This window comes from Pristis pectinata, chromosome 11 (assembly GCF_009764475.1).
Source record: "Pristis pectinata isolate sPriPec2 chromosome 11, sPriPec2.1.pri, whole genome shotgun sequence".
NCBI lineage: Eukaryota > Metazoa > Chordata > Chondrichthyes > Rhinopristiformes > Pristidae > Pristis > Pristis pectinata.
Genome location: NC_067415.1, coordinates 2,212,915 through 2,232,988, shown reverse-complemented (window position 1 = coordinate 2,232,988; position 20,074 = coordinate 2,212,915). Strand labels below are relative to the sequence as shown.

Sequence of the window (20,074 nt, the reverse complement as noted above, 5' to 3'; positions counted from 1 at the left end):
CAGAATTCATATTTCAGGTCAAAGACACTTCCTCAGAACTGGAATGGAGAGAAAATAAGTTGCAGAGTTATACAGCACGGAAACAGGCCCCTCTGTCCAACTCGACCATGTTGTCCACCTTAGCTGGAGCCAGTTACCTGTGATTGGCCCATATCCCTCTGAGTTAGTGTTAGGTTGTAGGGAAGACTGTGGGGTGGGTGGGACAAAGGGAATATCTCTGACAGGGCAAGACCAGGGCTGGCCTGTGGACAAGATATTAACAGACAGGGGCAGTTAGGGAGGGAAATGCAAGAGCTTCAGAAGGCAGAGCTGCAGGACGGGCACAGCAGGTCGGGCTGTGCTAATGCATAGAGAAAAACGGAGCCAGTGTCATGGGTGGGTGGCCTGGCCCAGCCTGATGCAGACAGAGAAAGGGAGCTGTTGAATTCAGATTGGGTCCCAAAGCTGCAATGTGACCAGACAAAAGATGCAGTTAAATCAGTACTACGGACAATGGGTCAGGTGGACTCCTTCTGTGGTGATGAGACTGACATTAGCAATAGAAAAGGGTAACTGGAAAGGGCGAGGGGTGCAGCAGAGGTGCAATATTGGACGAGGAGACCTTTCCTCCACAGATGCTGCCTGACCTGCTAAGTCTTTCCTGCACCCTCTATTTTTGTTTCAACACCTGCATCCTTTTGCATTTGGACGCTGTTTTGTATTTTGCAGAAGAAGTTGTGTCTGTGGGGAATTTAACAGGGAATTGCACATCAGGAATTCACAAAAACTTGGAATATTACAGGGGAGAGATCTGCGCATGCGCGGCAGATTGGTCTCAGAGTCGGGCGGTTGATTGACGGGGAGAGGCGGCAGTGACGTCAGCCCGCGATCGAAGGTGGGTGCGGTCCGGACAGACCGGAAACGGGCGGGATGTGGGCGGTGCGGCGAGTGATTGGCAGGCGGCGGGGCTGAGGTCAGGGCGCCCGGCGTTTGATTGGCAGGGCACCGCCGGAAGTTGGGGGCGGTACCGCCGGCGTGGGTCAGGTGACGCTGTGAGGAGGCCGCGGCGGCGCCGCTCGCGTTACCGACATGGGCTGTTGTTACAGCAGCGAGGGCGGCGGCAGCGAGCAGGTGGGTCGGGGCCGGGGCCGGGGCCGGGGCCGGGGCAGCTGGCAGCTGGCAGGTGGCAGGTGGGCTGGGGGCGCTGGGCTGAGGGGTTCCCCCCACTCCCGGACAGGCCCCGGGCTCGGCCGCCCGCTGCCCTCCGCGACAGGTTCTGGGATCAACCCCCACCGGTCAAACCTCCCACAGACACCCCTCACCCCACACCCTCACCCCTCCCCCCCCCACCCCCCCCCCTCACCCCCCCACCCCCCCCCTCACCCCTCACCCCCCACACCACCCCCACCCTCCCACACCCTTCACCCCCCCTCCCCCCACCCTCACCCCTCACCCCACCCCTCACCCCCCCCCCCCCCCCCCCACCCCTCCCCTCCCCCCCCCCCCCCCCTCACCCCTCCCCACCACCCTTCACCCTCACCCCTCACCCCTCCCCACCACCCTTCCCCTCACCCTCCCCACCACCCTTCCCCCCCACCCTCCCCCCTCCCACCCCACACCCACCTCCCCACCACCCCTCACCCTCACCCCTCCCCCTCACCCCTCCCCACCACCCCTTCACCCCTCACCCTCCCCACCCCCTCACCCCTCACCCTCCCCCCACCCTTCACCGCTCACCCCTCACCCTCCCCCTCACTCCCCACCACCCCTCCCCTCCCCACCACCCCTCACCCCCCCCACCACCCCCCCTCCCCAGACACCCTCCCCCTCCTCCCCTCCCCTCCTGCCCCCCTCCCTCCCCCTCCTCCCCCCCCTCCCCCCTCCTCCCCCCCCTCCCTCCCCTCCCTCCCCCCCTCCTCCTCCCCCCCCTCCTCCCCTCTCTCCTCCTCCTCCCCCCCCCTCCTCCCCTCTCTCCTCCTCCTCCCCCCCCCCAGCCCCTCCCCAGACGACACTCCTTCCTCAGACCTCACTCCTCTGGCAGCCGCCCCCTCCCCACCCCTCCCTACCCCTCCCTCAGACCTCCCCTTCCTTCAGCCCTCAACCCCCATCCTTCTCCACTCGGCACCCCCCCACCCCTCAGGACCTCTGCCCCACCCTCGGGGCCCCTACCCGTACCCACCCACTCCTCCCTCAGCCCCCTGGACTTTGACCCCTTCCAGAGTCCATTTCCCACAGTGTAATTTTACACTAATTAACCTGAATCCCAAAACATTTTCCCTTTCAGAGAGTTTGAACCTTTCCCCCCCTGACTGGCGGAGGTGGGTGTTTGGTGACCCCTGAACTTGGGTTGGGGGAGAGAGGGGCCAGAGGGTGACATGGTGAAAGGGAAGTAAATTGATTATCCTCAGACTTCCTCTGCCTTTGGCCATGGCTTCGCCTGCCTGAGCTTTGGAATGACCCACCTTTATGTCATTTCTTAAACAACGTCTCTTAAGCCTTGGGTCATCTTTGCAATTTCTCTTTACTTGACCCTGCCTTTAATTTTATCTTATTCCTTATCTTAGGATGTTTCGCTGAATTAATGAAGTTGTATTGGTTGGTTGTTGTGTGGCCTTTTGGTTCAATCATATTTTTGCCTCTTAACTGCTGCCTGGATTAGAGGGTACGAGCTATAAGGAAAGGTTGGGCAAACTTGGTTGTTCTCCCTGGAATGTCAGAGACTGAGGGGAGACCTGATAGAGGTTTTTAAAATCATGAGGGGCAGAGATAGGGTAGACAGACTGACCCTGTTCCCCAGGGTAGAAATGTCAAATACTAGAGGACATGCCTTTAAGGTTGGGGGGAGGGAGGGGAGAAGGCGACTGTGAGGGTCAAGTTTTTTTTACCCAGAGTGGTAGGTGTCTGGATTGGGTTACTGGAGTGGTGGTGGACGCAGGCAGTTTGGTGGAGTTAGAGGCTTTTAGACAGACACATGAATATGAGGGAATGGAGGGATGTGGATGATTACACAGGAGGACATTTAGTATAAATTTGGCATCAAGATCAGCACAACATCGTGGGCCAAATGGCTGTCCAGTGCTGTACTGTTGCATGTTCTAAAAGTCATGTCAATGTACCAGTTCCTTGTGTTTCCACTGAGGAAGGAGCTGAACATTTCCTATACTAGGGAAACCTGGACTGCAGTGTGTTTAAATTGGTTCTTTTGCTCTGCTGTAATGAAGTGCTCACTCTGCAAGATTGCAGTGTGACAGTTGTCTCCATCTGTTCAAGGGACTTTGGTGAAGTAATCTTGCCTTCCCCCTAATCAGTGTACATGTGGGGGGAGGTTCATTGATATGTTGTTTGATATTGGAAGAGGCTGGAACGTGGGTTCAGATTAGAAAAAGTAATTTTTCACAAACCATTTTTTTTAACAATTTCAAATCAGAAGCCCTGCAACCAATATTAAAAACAGTAAATGCTGGAAATATTCAGCAAGTCAGGCCACATCTGTGGGACAAGAAATAGAGTTAATATTTCAGGTTGAAGATCCTCCCCCTTGACCTGCTGGGGATGTCTTTGTGCTCTGCATATCACAAGCCCCACCTCCCCCTGTCTGTGTTCCCCCTCTTTAACCGTTCCCATTCACTCATTGACCAGATAACATTGTTTACAGCTTATCTCTATGGTCATCATGCCTTCATCTTATCAGACATTCCCCTCCCCCACCTTCCCTGCACTCTTGTCTCCTTCCCAGCAATGAAGGCCATTGGACCTGAAACGTTAACTGTCTCTCTCCCACAGATGCTGCCTGACCTGTTGAGTATTTCCAGCAGTTTGTTAGATTTTTAGATCCACAGGTTTTCTTTTGATTTTTGCCCTGTAATTAATTCCCCTGCTGTAAATACTGAAATAACTCGCATCAAAATTACAGCTGATACCCTGAATGATTGTGATTAAAAATGTTCTGCCCTCCTCCCACCAATCCAGTTGTTGGGAGCTGCACTTCTCGGTTTTAGTTTCAATCATTTAAGAGATCTGAATGTTGCTGGCAAGCTGACGTGAGTTGTACTTGTCCCCCAGCCCTTATTGGAGAACAGGCAAGAATCACAGAGTCACACACCGCGGAAACAGGCCCAATGCCCGTACCGACCAAGTTACCTACCTGAGCCAGTCCAATTTGCCTGTGTTATGCCCAAATCCCTCTAAACCTTTCCAATACATGGACCTGTCCAAGTGTCTTTTAAACATTATAATTGTACCTGCCTCTGGCAGCTCATTCCACACACCCACCACCATCTGCATGGAAAGGTTGCCCCTTGGGTCCCTTTTAAATCTTTCCCCTCTCACCTTAAACCTGTGCCCTCTTGGTTTAGAGGCAGAAACACTCATCTTGTATACCATAGAACAATACAGGACCTTAGGCCCACTGTGTTGTGCCAACCTTTAAACCTCACCTAAGACTATCTAACCCCTTCCTCCCACATATCCCCCTGTTTTAAATTCCTCCATATGCTTATCTAACAATCTCTTGAATTTGACCAATGTACCTGCCTCCACCACAGCCCCAGGCAGCGCATTCCATGCCCCAACCACTCTCTGGGTAAAAAAAACCTTCCTCTGATATCTCCCTTGAACTTCCCACCCATTACTTTAAAGCCATGCCCTCTTGTATTGAGCATTGGTGCCCTGGGAAAGGGGCACTGGCTGTCCACTCTATCTATTCCTCTTAATATTTTGTGCACCGCTATCACGTCTCCCCTCATCCTCCTCCTCTCCAATGAGTAAAGCCCTAGCTCCCTTAGTCTCTCCTCATAATCCATACTCTCTAATCCAGGCAGCATCCTGGTAAATCTCCTCTGCACCCTTTGCAACGCTTCCACATCCTTCCTATAATGAGGCGACCAGAACTGGACACAGTACTCTTAAGTATGGTCTAACCAGAGTTTTGTAAAGCTGCATCATTACCTCGCGGCTCTTAAATTCGATCCCACGACTTATGAAAGCTAACATCCCATAAGCTTTCTTAACTACCCTATCCACCTGTGAGGCGACTTTCAGTGATCTGTGGATATGAACCCCCAGATCCCTCTGCTCCTCCACACTGCCCAGAATCCTGCCATTTACCTTGTACTCCGCCTTGGGGTTTGTCCTTCCAAAGTGTACCACCTCACACTTCTCCACATGATTTTATAAACCTCAGTCTCTTTTGCTCCAGGGAAAACCGTCCCAGCGTATCCAGCCCTCCAGCCCTGGCAACATCCACGTTAATCCTTTATTCACCCTTTCCTGCTTGTTGACATCCTTCCAATAGGTAGGTGACCAGAACTGCGCTCAGTAGTCCAAGTGTGGTTTGCACAGCCGTAACGTGACGTCCCAAATCTTGTATTCGGTGTCCCGACCCATGAGGCAAGTGTGCTGTTTGCCATCTTCCCCACTGTCTTCCTGTGTCTCCACTCTCAGGGGACTATGTACCCCGGGGCTCTCTGTTCAACAACACTCTCCAGGGCTCTGCCATTTTCTGTGCAAGCCCTGCCCTGGTTTAATTTCCCAAAATGTAACCCTTTTCACTGGTCCGAGTTAAATTCCACCTGGCATTCCTTGGCCCACTTCTCCAGTCGACTGTATTGCTGTAGTTCTGCAGTTACAGTGGTCAAACTAGGACCATGAGACACAGGAGAAGATTAGGCAGTTCGATCATGGCTGATTTATTTTTCCTTCTCAACCCCATTCTCCTGCCTTCTCCCCGTAACCTTTGACGCCCTCACTAATCGAGAACCTGTCAACCTCAGCATTACATCCTTGCTTTTATATTCCAGTCATCTTGAAATGAATGCCAACATTGCATTTGCCTTCCTTACTGCCGACTCAACCTGCAAGTTAACCTTCAGGGAATCCTGCACTCGGACTCCCAAGTCCCTTCGCACCTCTGATTTCTGAATTCGCTCCCCATTTAGAAAATAGTCTACGTCTTTATTCCTTCTACCAGAGTGCGTGACCGTACACTTCCCTGCGCTGTATTCCATCTGCAACTTCTCTCCCCCATTCTCCCAACCTGTCCAAGTCCTTCTGCAGACTCCCTGCTTCCTCAATACTACCTGCCCCTCCACCTACCTTTGTATCATCCGCAAACTTGGCCCCACAGCCCTCAATTCCATCTTCCATCTCTTGGAGGGATGAGAATAATTAGTAGGACTGACCACGACACTGTTTAATTTTAATTGCTTTATCTTCTCAGTTGCTTGGGAAAGCTCTGGAATTTCCCGTCTCAACCTCTCCATCTCTTGAGCTCTTCCTCTAAGATGCACATGAATGTCTCTCATAAAAACTTGAGGTCATCGGCTGACCCTAATATCAAGTTTTGTTTGCTGCTTCTGTGAAAGTGTGTTGATGTTGTTTTCTGTTATAAGTGGGTTCTTCTGGGATCAGGACTTCGAACTGCCTTCAATGTATCGATCACATAAAAGGACATTCAGCCCCTCTACTAGTTATGGGATTTGAACTAGTCCCTCAGAAGCAGTAGTCTGGCTTCTGGCTACCAGTCCAGTTACTGACCCACTCTGACTCTCTGGAGACACTTGCATCCAGACAGTCACCAGCAGTGGCTTTTATTCTTGGTTCCTACCTTCCATGAGGTCCCCTCGGGAAGCATGTGTGTGCACCTCCTCTCCCATCAGACTGCTGCCCCTCACAATATTGCCTGAAAGAAGCATCGTTTTCACGGGGGAGCTGGTCTTGGCCAGGCCCACCTCACCGTCCCTCCACCATCTCCAACATTTGGCCTTTGTCCCCCATGCGTGTTTTCCTGGCCCCTGATTCCATCCCTCTCTGTGACTGGTGTCTGGATCTGATCTGGTCAGTTTGCAGCTTCAGTACGTATGCTCCTGAGCTTCTGTCAGAATATCTACTGCGCACCCCCCCAACTTCCCCCCCATACTGCCAAACTTGCCCCATCACTCGCTCCGACGTGCCTTGGATTTGCTGAGGCCTTCGTTGTTGCTGCCATCGGACCTGACTCTTCTACCACTGACCTGGGTGGCCTCACATTCTGCGCCTTTCCTCCAAAGGTTTGCTGCTCATGTCCAACCCCTCACCAAGCCCTTTCTATCCATTGTGTGTTGACCTAATTTAACCTCCACTCAACAAGACCTCACTTTGAAAAACCTCATCCTGGTTTCCAAATTCTCCCATAGCTTCACCTTTTGCTGCCACTGAAACCTCCAGCTCTGGCTCTCTCACACCTCTGCTCTCCAATTCTGGCCTCTTGATATTCCCTGATTTTAATTGCTGCAGTTATGGCTGCTGTGCCTTGCCTTAGAGCTCTGGAATTTCCTGTCTCAATCTCTCCATCTCTCCATCTCTTCTCAGATGTACGTGAACGTCTCAAACAAATGACCCTAGCGTCAAATTTTGTTTGCTGCCTCTGTGAAAATATGTTGATGTCGTTTTCTGTTGTGTTTTCCTCTGGGATCAGGGCTTTGAGCTGCATTCAGTATATTCACGTAACAGGCCATTCAGCCCCTCTACCCCATGCCAGTATTTCTGGTCCACAGAAATGTGCACCAGTTCTTGCCATTCCCCCCCCTCCCCCACACTCTTTCCTCCCTCGTGTGTTCACCCAGCTTCCCCTCAAACCCGTCTCAGCCACTCCCTGTGGGAGCAAGTCCCACATTCTCCCTTGTCTCTGGTTAAAGAAGTTTTTCAGATCTGCTGTTGGACCCACTGAGTTCCTCCAGCAGCTTGTTCATTGCTGCAGATTCTGGCATTGGCAGGCTCTTGAGTCTTTCTCAAGTTCGTAACTGGATTTATCACACCCCTGTTGATATTTGTGACCTGTGGATTTTGTTTCCCAGCAAATAAGAACACCTGTCTGTCACAGAGCGATACAGCACAGACACAGGCCCTTTGGCCCAACCAGTCCATGCCGACCACGGTGCCCACCCAGCTAGTTCCAATTCCCTGCGTTCGGCCCATATCCCTGCAAGCCCCACCCCTCCATGTACCTATCCAAGTGCTTCGTAAATGACACTGTTGTACCTGCCTCACCCACTTCCTCTGGCAGCTCGTTCCATACACTCACCACCTTCTGCGTGAAAATGTTGCCCCTCAGGTCCCTTTTAAATCTTTCCCCTCTCACCCTAAACCTATTCCCCTCAGTTTTGGACTCCCCTACCCTGGGGAAAAGACTGTTACCGTCCACTTTATCTATGCCTCTCATAATTCTAAACACTTCTATAAGGTCATCCCTCATTCTCCTACGTTCCAAGGAGTAAAGACTAAGTCTGCCATTTCACATCACCGGAGTAGTTCCTGACAGGTCACATCGTCGAAGAAAGATACTGCATGGAAACAGGCCCTGAGGCCCACTGAGTCCGTGTGAACCATTGAGCACCCTTTTTAAAACCATTTTATTCTCCCCACATTCCCATCAGTGGACATTTAACCCACAAACCCACGTGTCTTTGGGATAGAGTCAGAGAGAGAGCTCAAACCATGCAGTGACAGGAGAGTGTGCAACACTGGAGGTCGGGATTGAACTGGTCCCTGTGTTCTGTCTCTGAGAGAGTGCTCCGGGATTGAGTTAGGAGATGGGGGTGCGGTGAGCTGTCTGCAGCATCTGATCTGTCCTACAGTGTGAGGAGAATGCGGCAGTGAGAATTCTTCCCGGTCCCTGGGGCTGAACACAAGCCGTCCTTTGGTAACAAATGGGTTCTGTTCTTACAGACGTCCTTCAGTCGATTCTGTTCATGAGTCAAAATACACAATCACTGGATGTGGTAACCATGCCTCAGTATTGTATAAAGTCATAGTTATACGGCATAGAAACAGGATGTTCAGCCCAAATCGTCCATGCTGACCAAGTTACCTGGCTGAGCTGGTCCATCTGCCTGCGTTTCGCCCATATCCCCCTCAACTTTTCCTATCCGTGTACCTGCCCAAATCTCTTAAACCGTAATTGTCCCCTCCCCTCCCGCTTCCTATCACTGGCATCAAAAACACATGAGAATGATTTGAAAGAACAATAACTGAAAGTGGGGAGAGAGAGGAAACTAGCTCTGCTCTTTGTACATACGTCGGACTTTTGAATTTAATATTGTGGCTGTTTGTTGGTACGTACAGGTGTCCGTAGGTCGGGTCTTTGTGACCTGGCCTGTACTGTGTCCCTGGTTCTCTGGTGGATAAATGGTTCCTGTTAAGTGTCAAAGTAAAATGAGTTAACCTGGTCTGTTGGCAAACAAAGCTCATTGTGTCTTGCTGCGTACAGAGGCTGATCTCACTCCTGATGGGTTAGTTTTTCAGACAATGAGTCCCGTTTCTTGTACAAATCTGGTACCAAACCAGTGTAGTGAATTTACTCTACTTGTTGAGTAAAATTGATTGGCTTGTTTTTCTTTTGAGCTCAGATACATCTTGACATGTTATAGTACCTTTCTTAACTTAAGCATATCCCAAAACACCTTGAAGCTAATGAAGTATTTAAAGTGGTAAATCCCACGTTCATCAGGTGCCCAGGTAATTGAGGTACGTGCTTGAGGGTTAATCCTATGGCTGCAGGATTTGGAGATTAATCATTCTATCTTTCTACGGGAGACTATTATGGTATTTTATTGAGACGAGCAATGAGACCTTAGTTTAATGTGATTCTCCCCATTTCTATCGAACTAGCTTTCCCTGGTCTGTGAATGACCCCAGCTTCTCCACTCTGTGAAGTCCTGTTTCTTGAGCCCATTGCAGCAGGTCTTCTGTACCCCCCAATGCTCCATTGCCTTGCTTAAAGCACGATGCCCAGTTTTGGACCAAGTACTTCAGGTGGGGCTGAACAGAGATTTGCAAAAGCTTTGCATAATCTCTTGGTTTTTATAGTCTGTTTATAAAGCCTTAAAATGCAGTAACTTCTGAATTTGTCCCACCACTTCTGTAGATCTGTTCCTGTACCCTCCTCAATATTGTACCTGTTGATGTACATCACTTCATACGGGTGTAAAGTTACAGCTGCCTGCTGCACCGGCCTGTCTGTTTCCTCCTGAAGTCTATTAATATCTCCACTCTTTACTCAACACCCAAATTTCATGCTGGCTGCAAATATCAAAAATACTCGACGCTGGAGTTCAGGAGCAGGGTTTCCCTGCGCTGTGTGAGAAGTCCAGCTTCTTGAGAGTTAGGCCTCTTTGTTCTGGACCCCCTGGGTCGCCTCCAAACCCAAAACTGGAGGAAAGAATCTCTTCATTATCAAGTCGTTTAATTGTCTAGATTACCTCCTTCTAGAGCTTCAATAACCTCTGAAATTTCAGGGTATCGATCCCTGACTTTGTAACCCATCAGGCACAGTAGTGTAGTGGGGGCAGGCACGGCAGTGCAGCGGTTAGCGTAACACTTTACAGCGCCAGTGACCCGGGTTCAATTCCGGCTGCCGCCCGTAAGGAGTTTGTACGTTCTCCCCGTGTCTGCATGTGTTTCCTCCGGGTGCTCTGGTTTCCTCCCACATTCCAAAGACGTATGGGTTAGGAAGTTGTGGGCATGCTGTGTTGGCGCCGGAAGCGTGGCGACACTTGCGGGCTGCCCCCAGAACACTCTATGCGAAAGATGCATTTCACTGTGTGTTTCGATGTACATGTGACTAATAAAGAAATCTTATCCATCTTCATAACTCTAAGCCTGAGAAGAACAGTGGTTTAAGCAAGATTGGAGATGAGGTAGGTCAGTGAGGGGAGACTATGGGTTGGGGGGCAGGGAGCCTGGGGTCAGACTTCATTTGGGCTGCTTGTGACAGCAGACAGCAGTGTTGTGTGGGAATCTGTGGGTGTAAGCGTAGTGCTTAGGATGCTTTCTCTTCCCTCCCCAGGACCGTGAGGAAGGAAAGCCACTGCTAATCCCAGTGAGCAACCCGCCAAGTAAATCATCGGGGGCAGCTGACCACACCTACTCCAGTATTCCTTCATCCCGGTTTCCGGATGAGCAAGCTCTACTGAACACTATCCTCACCAAAACAGCTCAGTGAGTAGCTGCTGGGGGGGGTGGGGGGGGAGGGTGGGGAGTGGGGCGGACACGGTGGTAGGGCCTGGTATAGAGAGGGAGTGGGCAGGTGGTGGCCCAGCCACTCCTGGGAGCCAACACTTGGTTCCAGCTGAGGCAGTGGGAGAAGGAATATTGCCCCTGGCTCCTGCCTGCAAGCAGGGTTGTAGACTTGTGCTAGCAAGGGTGCAAGCATCAGCCGCAAGCAGAGAATCAGAATCACATTTATTATCACTGACTTATGATTGTTTGTGGCAGCAGTACAGTGCCAGACATTAAAATTACAAAATAGTGCAAAATAAAAGGAATAATGAGGAAATGTTTGTGGAACGTTCAGAAATCTGATGGTGGAGGGGAAGAAGCTGTTCCTGTATCATTGAGTGTGCGTCATCAGACTCCTGTACCTCCTCCCTGATGGTAGTAACGAGAAGACGGCATGTCCCGGGTAGTGAGGGTCCTCAGTGATGGATGCCGCCTTCTTGAGGCACCACCTCTTGAAGATATCCTCAATGGTGGGGAGGGTTGTGCCCGTGATGGATCTGGCTGAGTCTACAACCCTCTGCAGCCTCTTTCGATCCTGTGCATTGGAGCCTGCATACCAGGCGGTGATGCAACCAGCCAGAATGCTCTCCACTGTACATCTGTAGACATTTGTAAGAGTCTTCAGTGATGTACAGAATCCCCTCAAACTCCTAACGAAGTAGAGCCACTGGTGTGCTGCCTTCATGATTGCATCAATGTGTTGGGCCCAGGAGTCTATTTAGTAGTATCGTGTTGTTCCTGTGTGGCTGGTACCTGCTGTGCTTTCTCCCAGTCAGTTCCCTGTACAAGCAGCCCACCTGCACACAAAGATATTTCTTTCTGAGCAGCGCGTGAATCGACCACTGGCCCATTCGTTGTGTACAGGACAGCAGTCGGTTGGACTCACTCCCAGTGCCCTGCCTTCACTTGTGTCCCTGCATCTTAAGGCACCATGTTATATAAGTACCTTGTTGTTCATTAGGCCCAAGTTTGTGAACCGGAAAAGAGGTGGGGAAATATTTTAAGCAGTGCGTTGTGTGATCCAGAAACTGCTCTCAGTCAGGGCAGTGGAAGCAGATTCGACAGGATCTTCCAAATGGGAACTGGGAAAGTTGTGAAGTAGAAGAATTCAAGGGTGTGGGGAGAGAGTGAGTGGGAGTGTTCACGGAATCTGTCAAAGAGCTGACACTGTTACAATGGACTCACGATGTATCACAAACTATCCTTCCCCCAGTTTGCCGACCAGACACCAGTTAATTTCCTCTTTGTCCTGGTGAGTGGCAGAGGTGACATTTGGGACAATGTTGTGAACAATTTTGGGCCCCGTATCTAAGGAAGAACGTGCTGGCCCTGGAGAGGGTCCAGAGGAGATTCACAAGAATGATCCTGGGAATGAAAGGCTTAACATATGAGGAGCGTTTGACATCTCTGGGCCTGTACTCGATGTAGTTCAGAAGGATGAGGGGGGATCTCATTGAAACCTATTGAGTACTGAAAGGCCTGGACAGAGTGGATGTGGAGAGGATGTTCCCATCAGAGTCCAGGACCAGAGGGCACAGCCTCAGAATAAAGGGATGTCCCTTTGGAACTGAGATGAGGAGGAATTTCTTCAGCCAGAGGGCGGTGAATCTGTGGAATTCATTGCCACAAACGGCTGTGGAGGCCAAGTCATTGGGTGTGTTTAAGGGATTGATAGGTTTTTGATTGGTGAGTGGGTTTACTGGGAGAAGGCGAGAGAATGTTGGGGGGAAAAGAATCAGCCGTGATTGAATGGTGGAGCAGACTCGATGGGCTGAATGGCCTAATTCTGCTTCTATATTCCTTTATTCCTTGGAACGTAGAATGAGGCGCAACCTTAGAGGTATTTAAAATGATGAGAGGCACAGACAAGGTGGACAGTAACAGTGCTTACCCCAGGGTAGGGGAGTCCAGAACTAGGGGGTATAGGTTTAGGGTGAGAGGGTAAAGATTTAAAGGGGACCTGAGGGACAACTTTTTCACGCAGAGGGTGGTGAGTATATGGAACGAGCTGCCAGGGGAAGTGGGTGAGGCAGGTACAACAGTATCATTTAAGAAGCACTTGGATAGGTACATGGAGGGGTGGGGCTTGGAGGGATATGGGCCGAACACAGGAAATTGGGACTAGCTGGGTGGGCACCGTGGTCGGCATGGACTGGTTGGGCCGAAGGGCCTGTATCCGTGCTGTATTGCTCTATGACTCAATTTCTTCTGGTCTAAGCTGGGCCAAGGGGTGAGGGAGAGGAGTAACAGAGCTGTCTGTAGGCTGCCCCAGGGCTGAGGAGGCTGTGATGTGGATTCTCTCACTGCTGCGGTTACCCATGTCCCAGGGTACGGGTCAGAGGTATTGTTCTCCCCTTGTGCCCGTGTGTGGATGAGACCACTGGTTCTTTCGGTGGTCACCACCCGTGCGCTTCTGCTGTCATCTGCAGTAACCACTCCCACCCCCCGTCCGCTGGACACGTGAAGGCGGGGACAATATGATCATTTGATGCGTCAGGCGGTGACGCTCCGCGTTGCAGGTGACTAACGAGCTGGCCCATTCCCTCCCCAGTAACATCATCGACGTGTCGGCTGCAGATTCGCAGGGCATGGAGCAGCACGAGTACATGGATCGAGCGCGTCAGTACAGGTGAGGCCCGCCGCCTGATCCTGAGGGAAACATCTCCCCCAGTCGGCGCACGGGAAGATCCAACGAGCGGCCAGGGTCAGCCCGGTCGCTGGCTCTGGTGAGTGCGAGGGGAGGTTTGTTCGCGATCTCGGCCCAGAGTGACGGGGCTTTGAAGGTCGTTGAAGGAACGAAAGAAATGGTTGCAGGAACGAGCCCGTGGGGTGTGTACCTGCACATGTTCAGGGCCCGGGACCGTGAAGTCTCACCACTCTGTGGGCAGTGCCAAGTGTGGTCCCAGTGACCGCAGTCTCACCTGCACTGCCACCCAACACTGGCGTTCCCATGGACACCCTCGTCCTTTGAGTGACACGGTGGTGCAGCAGGTAGTGCCGCTGCCTCTCGGCTCCAGCGACCCCGGTTCGATCCCACCCTCCGGCGCTGTCTGTGTGGAGTTGGTACGTTCTCCCTGTGACCGCGTGGCTTCCCCCAGGTGCTCCGGTTTCCTCCCACGTCCCAACGTGCTGGTAGTTATTGGCTGCTGTAAGTTGTCTCCTGTGTAGGTAGGTGTCAGGGCTGTTGATGGGCCGATGTGGGAGAGAGGGGGGAATGGGACTGATGGGATTGCTGTGCTAGGAGCCCGTGTTAATCCAGCAGGCCGAATGGCCTGTGCTGTAGTAAGTTTCATTAAAACCTTGAGCTTGACACCATACATTTGTATTTCTGTGGGGAAGACAAAAGGTTGAGGTATTTGGCAGCTCCGGTACAGGTGCGCGGCCCTGTGCCGTGCCGGGTTTTAACTCTGTGCCATGTTTTGCCAGTACGAGGTTAGCGATGATCAGTGGTTCGACACAGTGCAAACGAGCGACCTCCCTGCCTGCGTTGACCAGCCAGCCGCACCAGGTGTTGGCAAGTGACCCTGTGCCCTATTCAGACATTCAGCAGGTATGTGGCATCACTACTCACTGGTACCTGTGGTGCGTGGGTGGGGTGCACGGGTGGAGGGTTGTCGGTGTGTGTGTTTCATCCAGATGGAATAAGCCCCACTTTTCCGTTCCTGAAGTTGACAGAACTCGGTGGAAGCAGAGGAGCCACCGACTGTGCTGGTGTAACTGTCTCGGGGGGGTGGGGGGGGGTCTGCAGGAGGTGGTTGTGGTGTTGGGGGGAGGGGTGTGGGACGGAGGGAGAGCTGGAGTTCATTGTTGTTCAAGCCCCGCAAGGTTGGGGCATGAAGCATGCTCCCCGTGGGGGGAGGGGAACTGGAGTGGGGTGTCTAAGGTGGCCTTCAGCTGCTCTGAGTTGCTCTTGATGTACGAGACTTGGCCTGACTACAGAACGTGCCTGGTATGTGGGGAGATCAGTGTTACGGGTACCCATGCTTCACTGTGCTTGAACACAGGAGGAGGTGCTGGGTGTAGACAGTGTTTTGTGGTGGGGCAGTTGGTTTGGCAGCAGCATTAAAGAGCAAATGTGAGGAAAGTGTGTGGGCTCCAGTTGGATTGCCTTGCCCTGCCTCCCTCCACACCCCCTCGAGGCAGGGCTCCAGTGGGCGGTAATCACAGCCTGCACACTTACCACTTTGGGTTCACAGACCTGGACAAGTGACCTCTGATCCTCAGTCGCCTGGATCACCACTCAGGAGAAGAACAAGTAATGGGTGAATATTGACCATTGACCACATGTCACCTGTGATCTTCATTTACCCAAAGTTTGCTCATGACTAAACTGTAGCAAAGTCTTCTGACTGCAGTAGGAGACTTTTAACAGGTGTGTAGAATAGTTAGCCAATGTAAACCCTGTGCCTAAAATTCACTCTGTCTACACTTCCTGCTGCCTTGGAAAAGCAGCCAACACAATCAAGGACCCCTCCCTCCCCTATCATTCTCTCCCTCGCCCCGGTCATCCCGTCAGTCTCTTCCCCCCTCACTCCATTGGGCAGAAGATACAACATCTTGAGAACATGGACCACCAGGCTCAAGGACAGCTTCTATCCCGCTGTTATCAGACTCTTGAACAGACCTGTCATACGCTAAAAATGAACTCTCGATCTCCCAATCTACCCTGTTATGGCCTTGCGCCTTATTGTCTGCCTGCACTGCACTTTCTCTGTAGCTGGGACACTTTTTATTCTGCATTCTGTTGTGATGTACTTGTGTATGGACTGATCTGTCTGGACGGCACACAGACAAAAGCTTTTCACTGCACCTTGGTACATGCAACAATAGTAAACCAATGAATTCCAGGGTGACTGGGGAGACAAACACTTATCCCCATTCTCCCTGGACATGATGGGGTGGTATCCATCTATTCTCAATGATCTTGTCCTCTGAGCAGTGCTTGATTTTCTCTTTCTCTCTCTCACCAGGTCTCTAAAATCGCTGCTTATGCATCAAGTGCACTTTCCCAAATCAAAGTGGACGCCAAGGAGCTGGTGGTGCAGTTTGCCATCCCGTGATTCCCCCTCCGGATCCCATCTGCCGAAGACTTTAACATTGGGACTAACTATCCACAGATGTAGACCTTCCGTGCCAGCGTCAGGCCCACACATCACACCTTTTTTAATTAAGCTTCTTCACCTGATTTTTGAACTCTGTATATCTCCATCCTTTTGTTTTTGAGTAAGAGCTTTAAGTGGTTTATGACACTGGCAGACTTTATGAAACACTTCACAGCTTTTATATAGCTGTCCGGCTTTGTTTTCTTCCGCTGTTCAGTGACCAATGGAGTGTCTGTTCACCCTGAGGAGCAGCAGACACTTCAGACAGAATTAACCTTTCATTAGTCCTTGTGACAGGTCTTTCTGTCTTGAGGTATCAGTGTCATAATTTCCCTGCTGATTTCTGTTTTGCTTTTTTGAATTCTAACAATGGCTGTTTCTGAAGATTTGAGAGGTGTCAATTGTGAATAGTTTGGAGTCAATTGTTTTTTTTTTGCCCTTGCCTCTGGTGTGAGGGGAGGGGAGGTGGGGTGGGGGGAGAAGGGTTGCATGAGCATTGCCATAGGTTACTGGTACGCTGGTGCAGAGTTGCTTTGATTTACCTTGTCACCACCTCTCCTTGTGTGCTTTTCTGTATGTGTGTGCATGCAAGCCCGTGTGTGTTTGAGGAGGATTTGCCAGGCTCCTCCTCTGTGATGCAAGTTTCCTCTGCTCTGTGTGGGGTAAGTTCAGTCAGGTTGTGAGTTTTACCTTGGCTCAGGGGTGCATGTTTGTAGATGGTAAGTGAAGGTGAGAAATCTGCTGTGAATTGAAATCTGAATCCCTCACACAGGATTGTATCAAGACAGTGTCAATTAACAGCAGGGCTTTCCACAGCTGAATGCACTGCTGTAATATTTAGTACTGGTATGATCACTGCCCCCACATTGTGCAGGTAACGAGCTCTGTACTGACACCTTTCCGAGCCGTCAAAGGGCAATTGGAAGCTGAACTCGGACCTTTTCAGTAGTTCAAATAGTCACTTGGTTCAGTCAGTCCGTGCTGAAGTCCTGGTGGTTATAACCACAGACACACTGATGTAAAAAGCTGTCTGAGAAAGTTACCGCAGTCTCTGCCCACCTGTTCTGTAACCAATAATGGGGTCCAAAGCTGGAGCTGCATCGAAAGAGCAGAAATTGTAGGACGGTCTCTAGTTGCTTCAAAATATCCTTGTGAAATAGTTTTTATCGACCCCCATTACACATTTGATGGCTCAGTAATCAACTTCCCTCTTCAGTTCTACCAGCAATTATGTGTCGTTTTAATGTAATTTCTTTTAACTTTTGTTTGACTGTTGACTGGACTGAGGCTGCAATCCAGTGACTGGGTTCTGTCTGAGGAATGATGGACTGTTTTTGTTAATTGACTGGGCCCTTTGTGTGTAACTTTACTCCAGTTTGGGATTGGAGAGGTTAAAGTGCGGTGTTGGCTTGGGGGTGTGGGCAGCACAGATAATTGAAACGAATGCCTGTTTCTCAGCCCCGATTCCTAAGACATCTGCGATGTTGAATATAATTATGTGGGTCTTCACTTTCTCACCTTTCACAGCTGATCACTGTTATTGATGTTTAATTTTTAATTGCTTTCCGCTTCCCCTCGAATCTCCACAGTCTGTCTTCAAACCAAATACTTTAATCTGCCGTTGATGTGGGATCCAATTACAAACAGTTTGAGAGACGCTTGTTCCCTGGGAAGGAGTGTGAAGTTTGACTTGCACTTTTGCTTCACAAACGTTAGTGACGTTTCATATTCCAGGGTTGTGGGGTGAGGGAAGTTGTGAAATTTGACCGTCAAGCTGGACACTTGCCAGTCAGTGGAGTGACCAATCACCTTCCCCTCTGCTGTGTAGCACGTTGCTCGGTCAATTTAACTCTGCCTCAACATGAGTGCTTCCTGATGACTGGAGTACAGTTGTCAGCTCTCTCCCTACTGGGGTCGTGGGGTAAGGATCACAGGTCCTTGCCCAAAAATCACCCCGAATCAGTCAGAAAATGGACCCACAGAAGTAGCCTGTTTCCAATGTTCAATCAGATTTGCCTGTTTATTTTCTTGCCCCCCCCCCCCCCCCCCCGGGTAGGTGGGAAAACTTTGTATTTTTTTTGTAGTTTTTGTCTCCCTTCTCCAGTATTTTAATTTAAACCGTGTGGGTAATGTCAGTGCAGAACACAGCAGCTCGTGCTTTGAACAGCTTTGCTGTTTTGACCAATTTCATAGTGGTGTGATGATTCTTTTTTTTAACCAAATAAAATCAGATTTGACTGAGCTGATCTGAGCCCCTGTGGCTTGTTACTTCTAGCACCTGCCTCTCACTTTAAGTATTGGCATCCGTCGAGTCATTGTTGGATCAGTCGGCAACACTTCCCCTCCCTCTCCCCCCCCCCCCCCCCACCCCCCCCCCCCCCCCCCCCCAGGTCAGAGGTTCAACCCCCACTCCAGGGACTTGAGCGCATGTTTTCGACTGGCAGCTCTGGTGCAGTACTGAAGGAGCTCGGCACTGTTTGGACGTTTTGTCTTTTGGATTGAGATGGTGAATTAGGAGTCTCTGTTCCCGGATGAATGTTTGAATGTTTTTTTTAAAAAAAACTTTCAGCACTACTTGAACGTAGAGAGCAGCGTTCCCTCGGTGTTGTGGCCCATATTTATCCATCAATAACATTAAAGGGAGATCTGGTTATTATAGTGTTTGTGGGGTCTGACTGTGCACAAAACACATTCTTTACAGCAGTGACTGTGCTTGAGGCAGTTAAACTGGCTGTAAAATGGTTTGGGATGTTCTGAAGTCCAGCTAATCACCAGTCGATTTCCTCCACTGCATCTGCTCAAGTCTCTGCTGAATTTGCATTCAGAGGTGTGGAGACTTCGACATCTGTCCCTTGAGGCTCAGAGGGCAGAGTCTCCTGTTTATGACCAGTGACTCTCCTTTGCTGTGTCTCTGGAATGGGACTGATTTGGGAATGGCTGTCATGCATTTCACAGTCGTATAACAAGGTGACAATCGCTTTTGCACACTAGGCGGACACTCAGCACAACGCCAGGTGGTGAGGACTTCTGCCACCTTGTTGGGGGGTGGGGAGGTGGTGGCAGATGTTGCAACATTCATTTCAGTTAATTGGTACAATTTGGAATCATAAGTTGAGAAAGATGTGCTGAATTCAACCTGGTCTGGATTAAAAAATAAACTTCAAAAACGCATCAGATTTGTTTGCCTGCTCACACTTCATATGGGGAGAGTCTGCAGAGGTGCACAGCTAGGAAATTCCTCGATTAAAATGTCATATTCTCACCTTTTAACTTGTTCCTGGTTCTCCTGGCTGCATGTGTGAGTTTTTTCTTGATACTGGCTCAATTGGGAAGCAGGGAATTGCAGTGGGATCATCTCAGTTGGTTGGATTTGTGGAACTCCCTCTGCCCTATACTATTTTACAGGCTTAAATACCAACTGACCTGGCTGAAATCCTGGGCTTTGTAGGAGCTGGAGCAATGTCAACTATCCCAACAGCCTCTGGGAGGACTCTGCTGGCTACAGAGAGAGGGAGATGCTGGGAACCACCAAACTTGCACTGTTCAATGGCTGATCATCCAAATTCAGTACTGTTCCTGCCTTCCCCCCTTATCCCTTGATCTCTTTAGCTTTTACAACTTTTCTAACTCCTTCAAAATATTCAATAACCTGGCCTTGACTGCCTTACTGTGGTAGACAATTCCACTGGTTCACCAGCCACTGAGTGATCAAGTTTCACCTTATCCATACTGGGAATAAACATGACCTCAAGGTCTGGACTTCCTCACTATCGGAACACCCCACATCTACTTTGATCAGGCCTGTCAGATGTGATAAGGTTCAGTAAGATTTCCCTTCATTCCATGTCCAATTGTCCTTAATCTCTCCCAGGAATCAGTCCGGTGAGCTCTGAGGCAGTTACTGTACAGCAAGAACATCCCACCTCAGATGAGAAGACTAAAATGGCACCCACTACGCA

At 50.5% G+C, this 20,074-nt stretch overlaps 1 protein-coding gene across 1 annotated transcript; it reads left to right on the top strand.

The window, feature by feature from the left end:
- The first annotated feature begins 986 nt into the window (after positions 1 to 986).
- On the top strand, positions 987 to 19,286 carry lamtor1 (late endosomal/lysosomal adaptor, MAPK and MTOR activator 1). The gene is made up of 5 exons (XM_052026313.1): positions 987 to 1,110; positions 10,802 to 10,953; positions 13,565 to 13,642; positions 14,440 to 14,563; positions 15,984 to 19,286. Exons 1-5 carry the CDS (start codon positions 1,069 to 1,071, stop codon positions 16,071 to 16,073), a joined length of 486 nt encoding a protein of 161 aa, XP_051882273.1. The 5' UTR covers positions 987 to 1,068; the 3' UTR covers positions 16,074 to 19,286.
- The last annotated feature ends 788 nt before the right edge of the window (positions 19,287 to 20,074 follow it).

What these genes read in the sequence shown, in the direction of transcription:
- lamtor1 (XM_052026313.1), top strand. Translation starts at nt 1,069, where the DNA reads ATGGGCTGTTGTTACAGCAGCGAGGGCGGCGGCAGCGAGCAG. An exon ending in ATCCTCACCAAAACAGCTCA is followed by an intron (nt 10,954 to 13,564) that starts GTGAGTAGCTGC and finishes TTCCCTCCCCAG; the next exon opens with TAACATCATCGACGTGTCGG. An exon ending in CCTATTCAGACATTCAGCAG is followed by an intron (nt 14,564 to 15,983) that starts GTATGTGGCATC and finishes CTCTCTCACCAG; the next exon opens with GTCTCTAAAATCGCTGCTTA.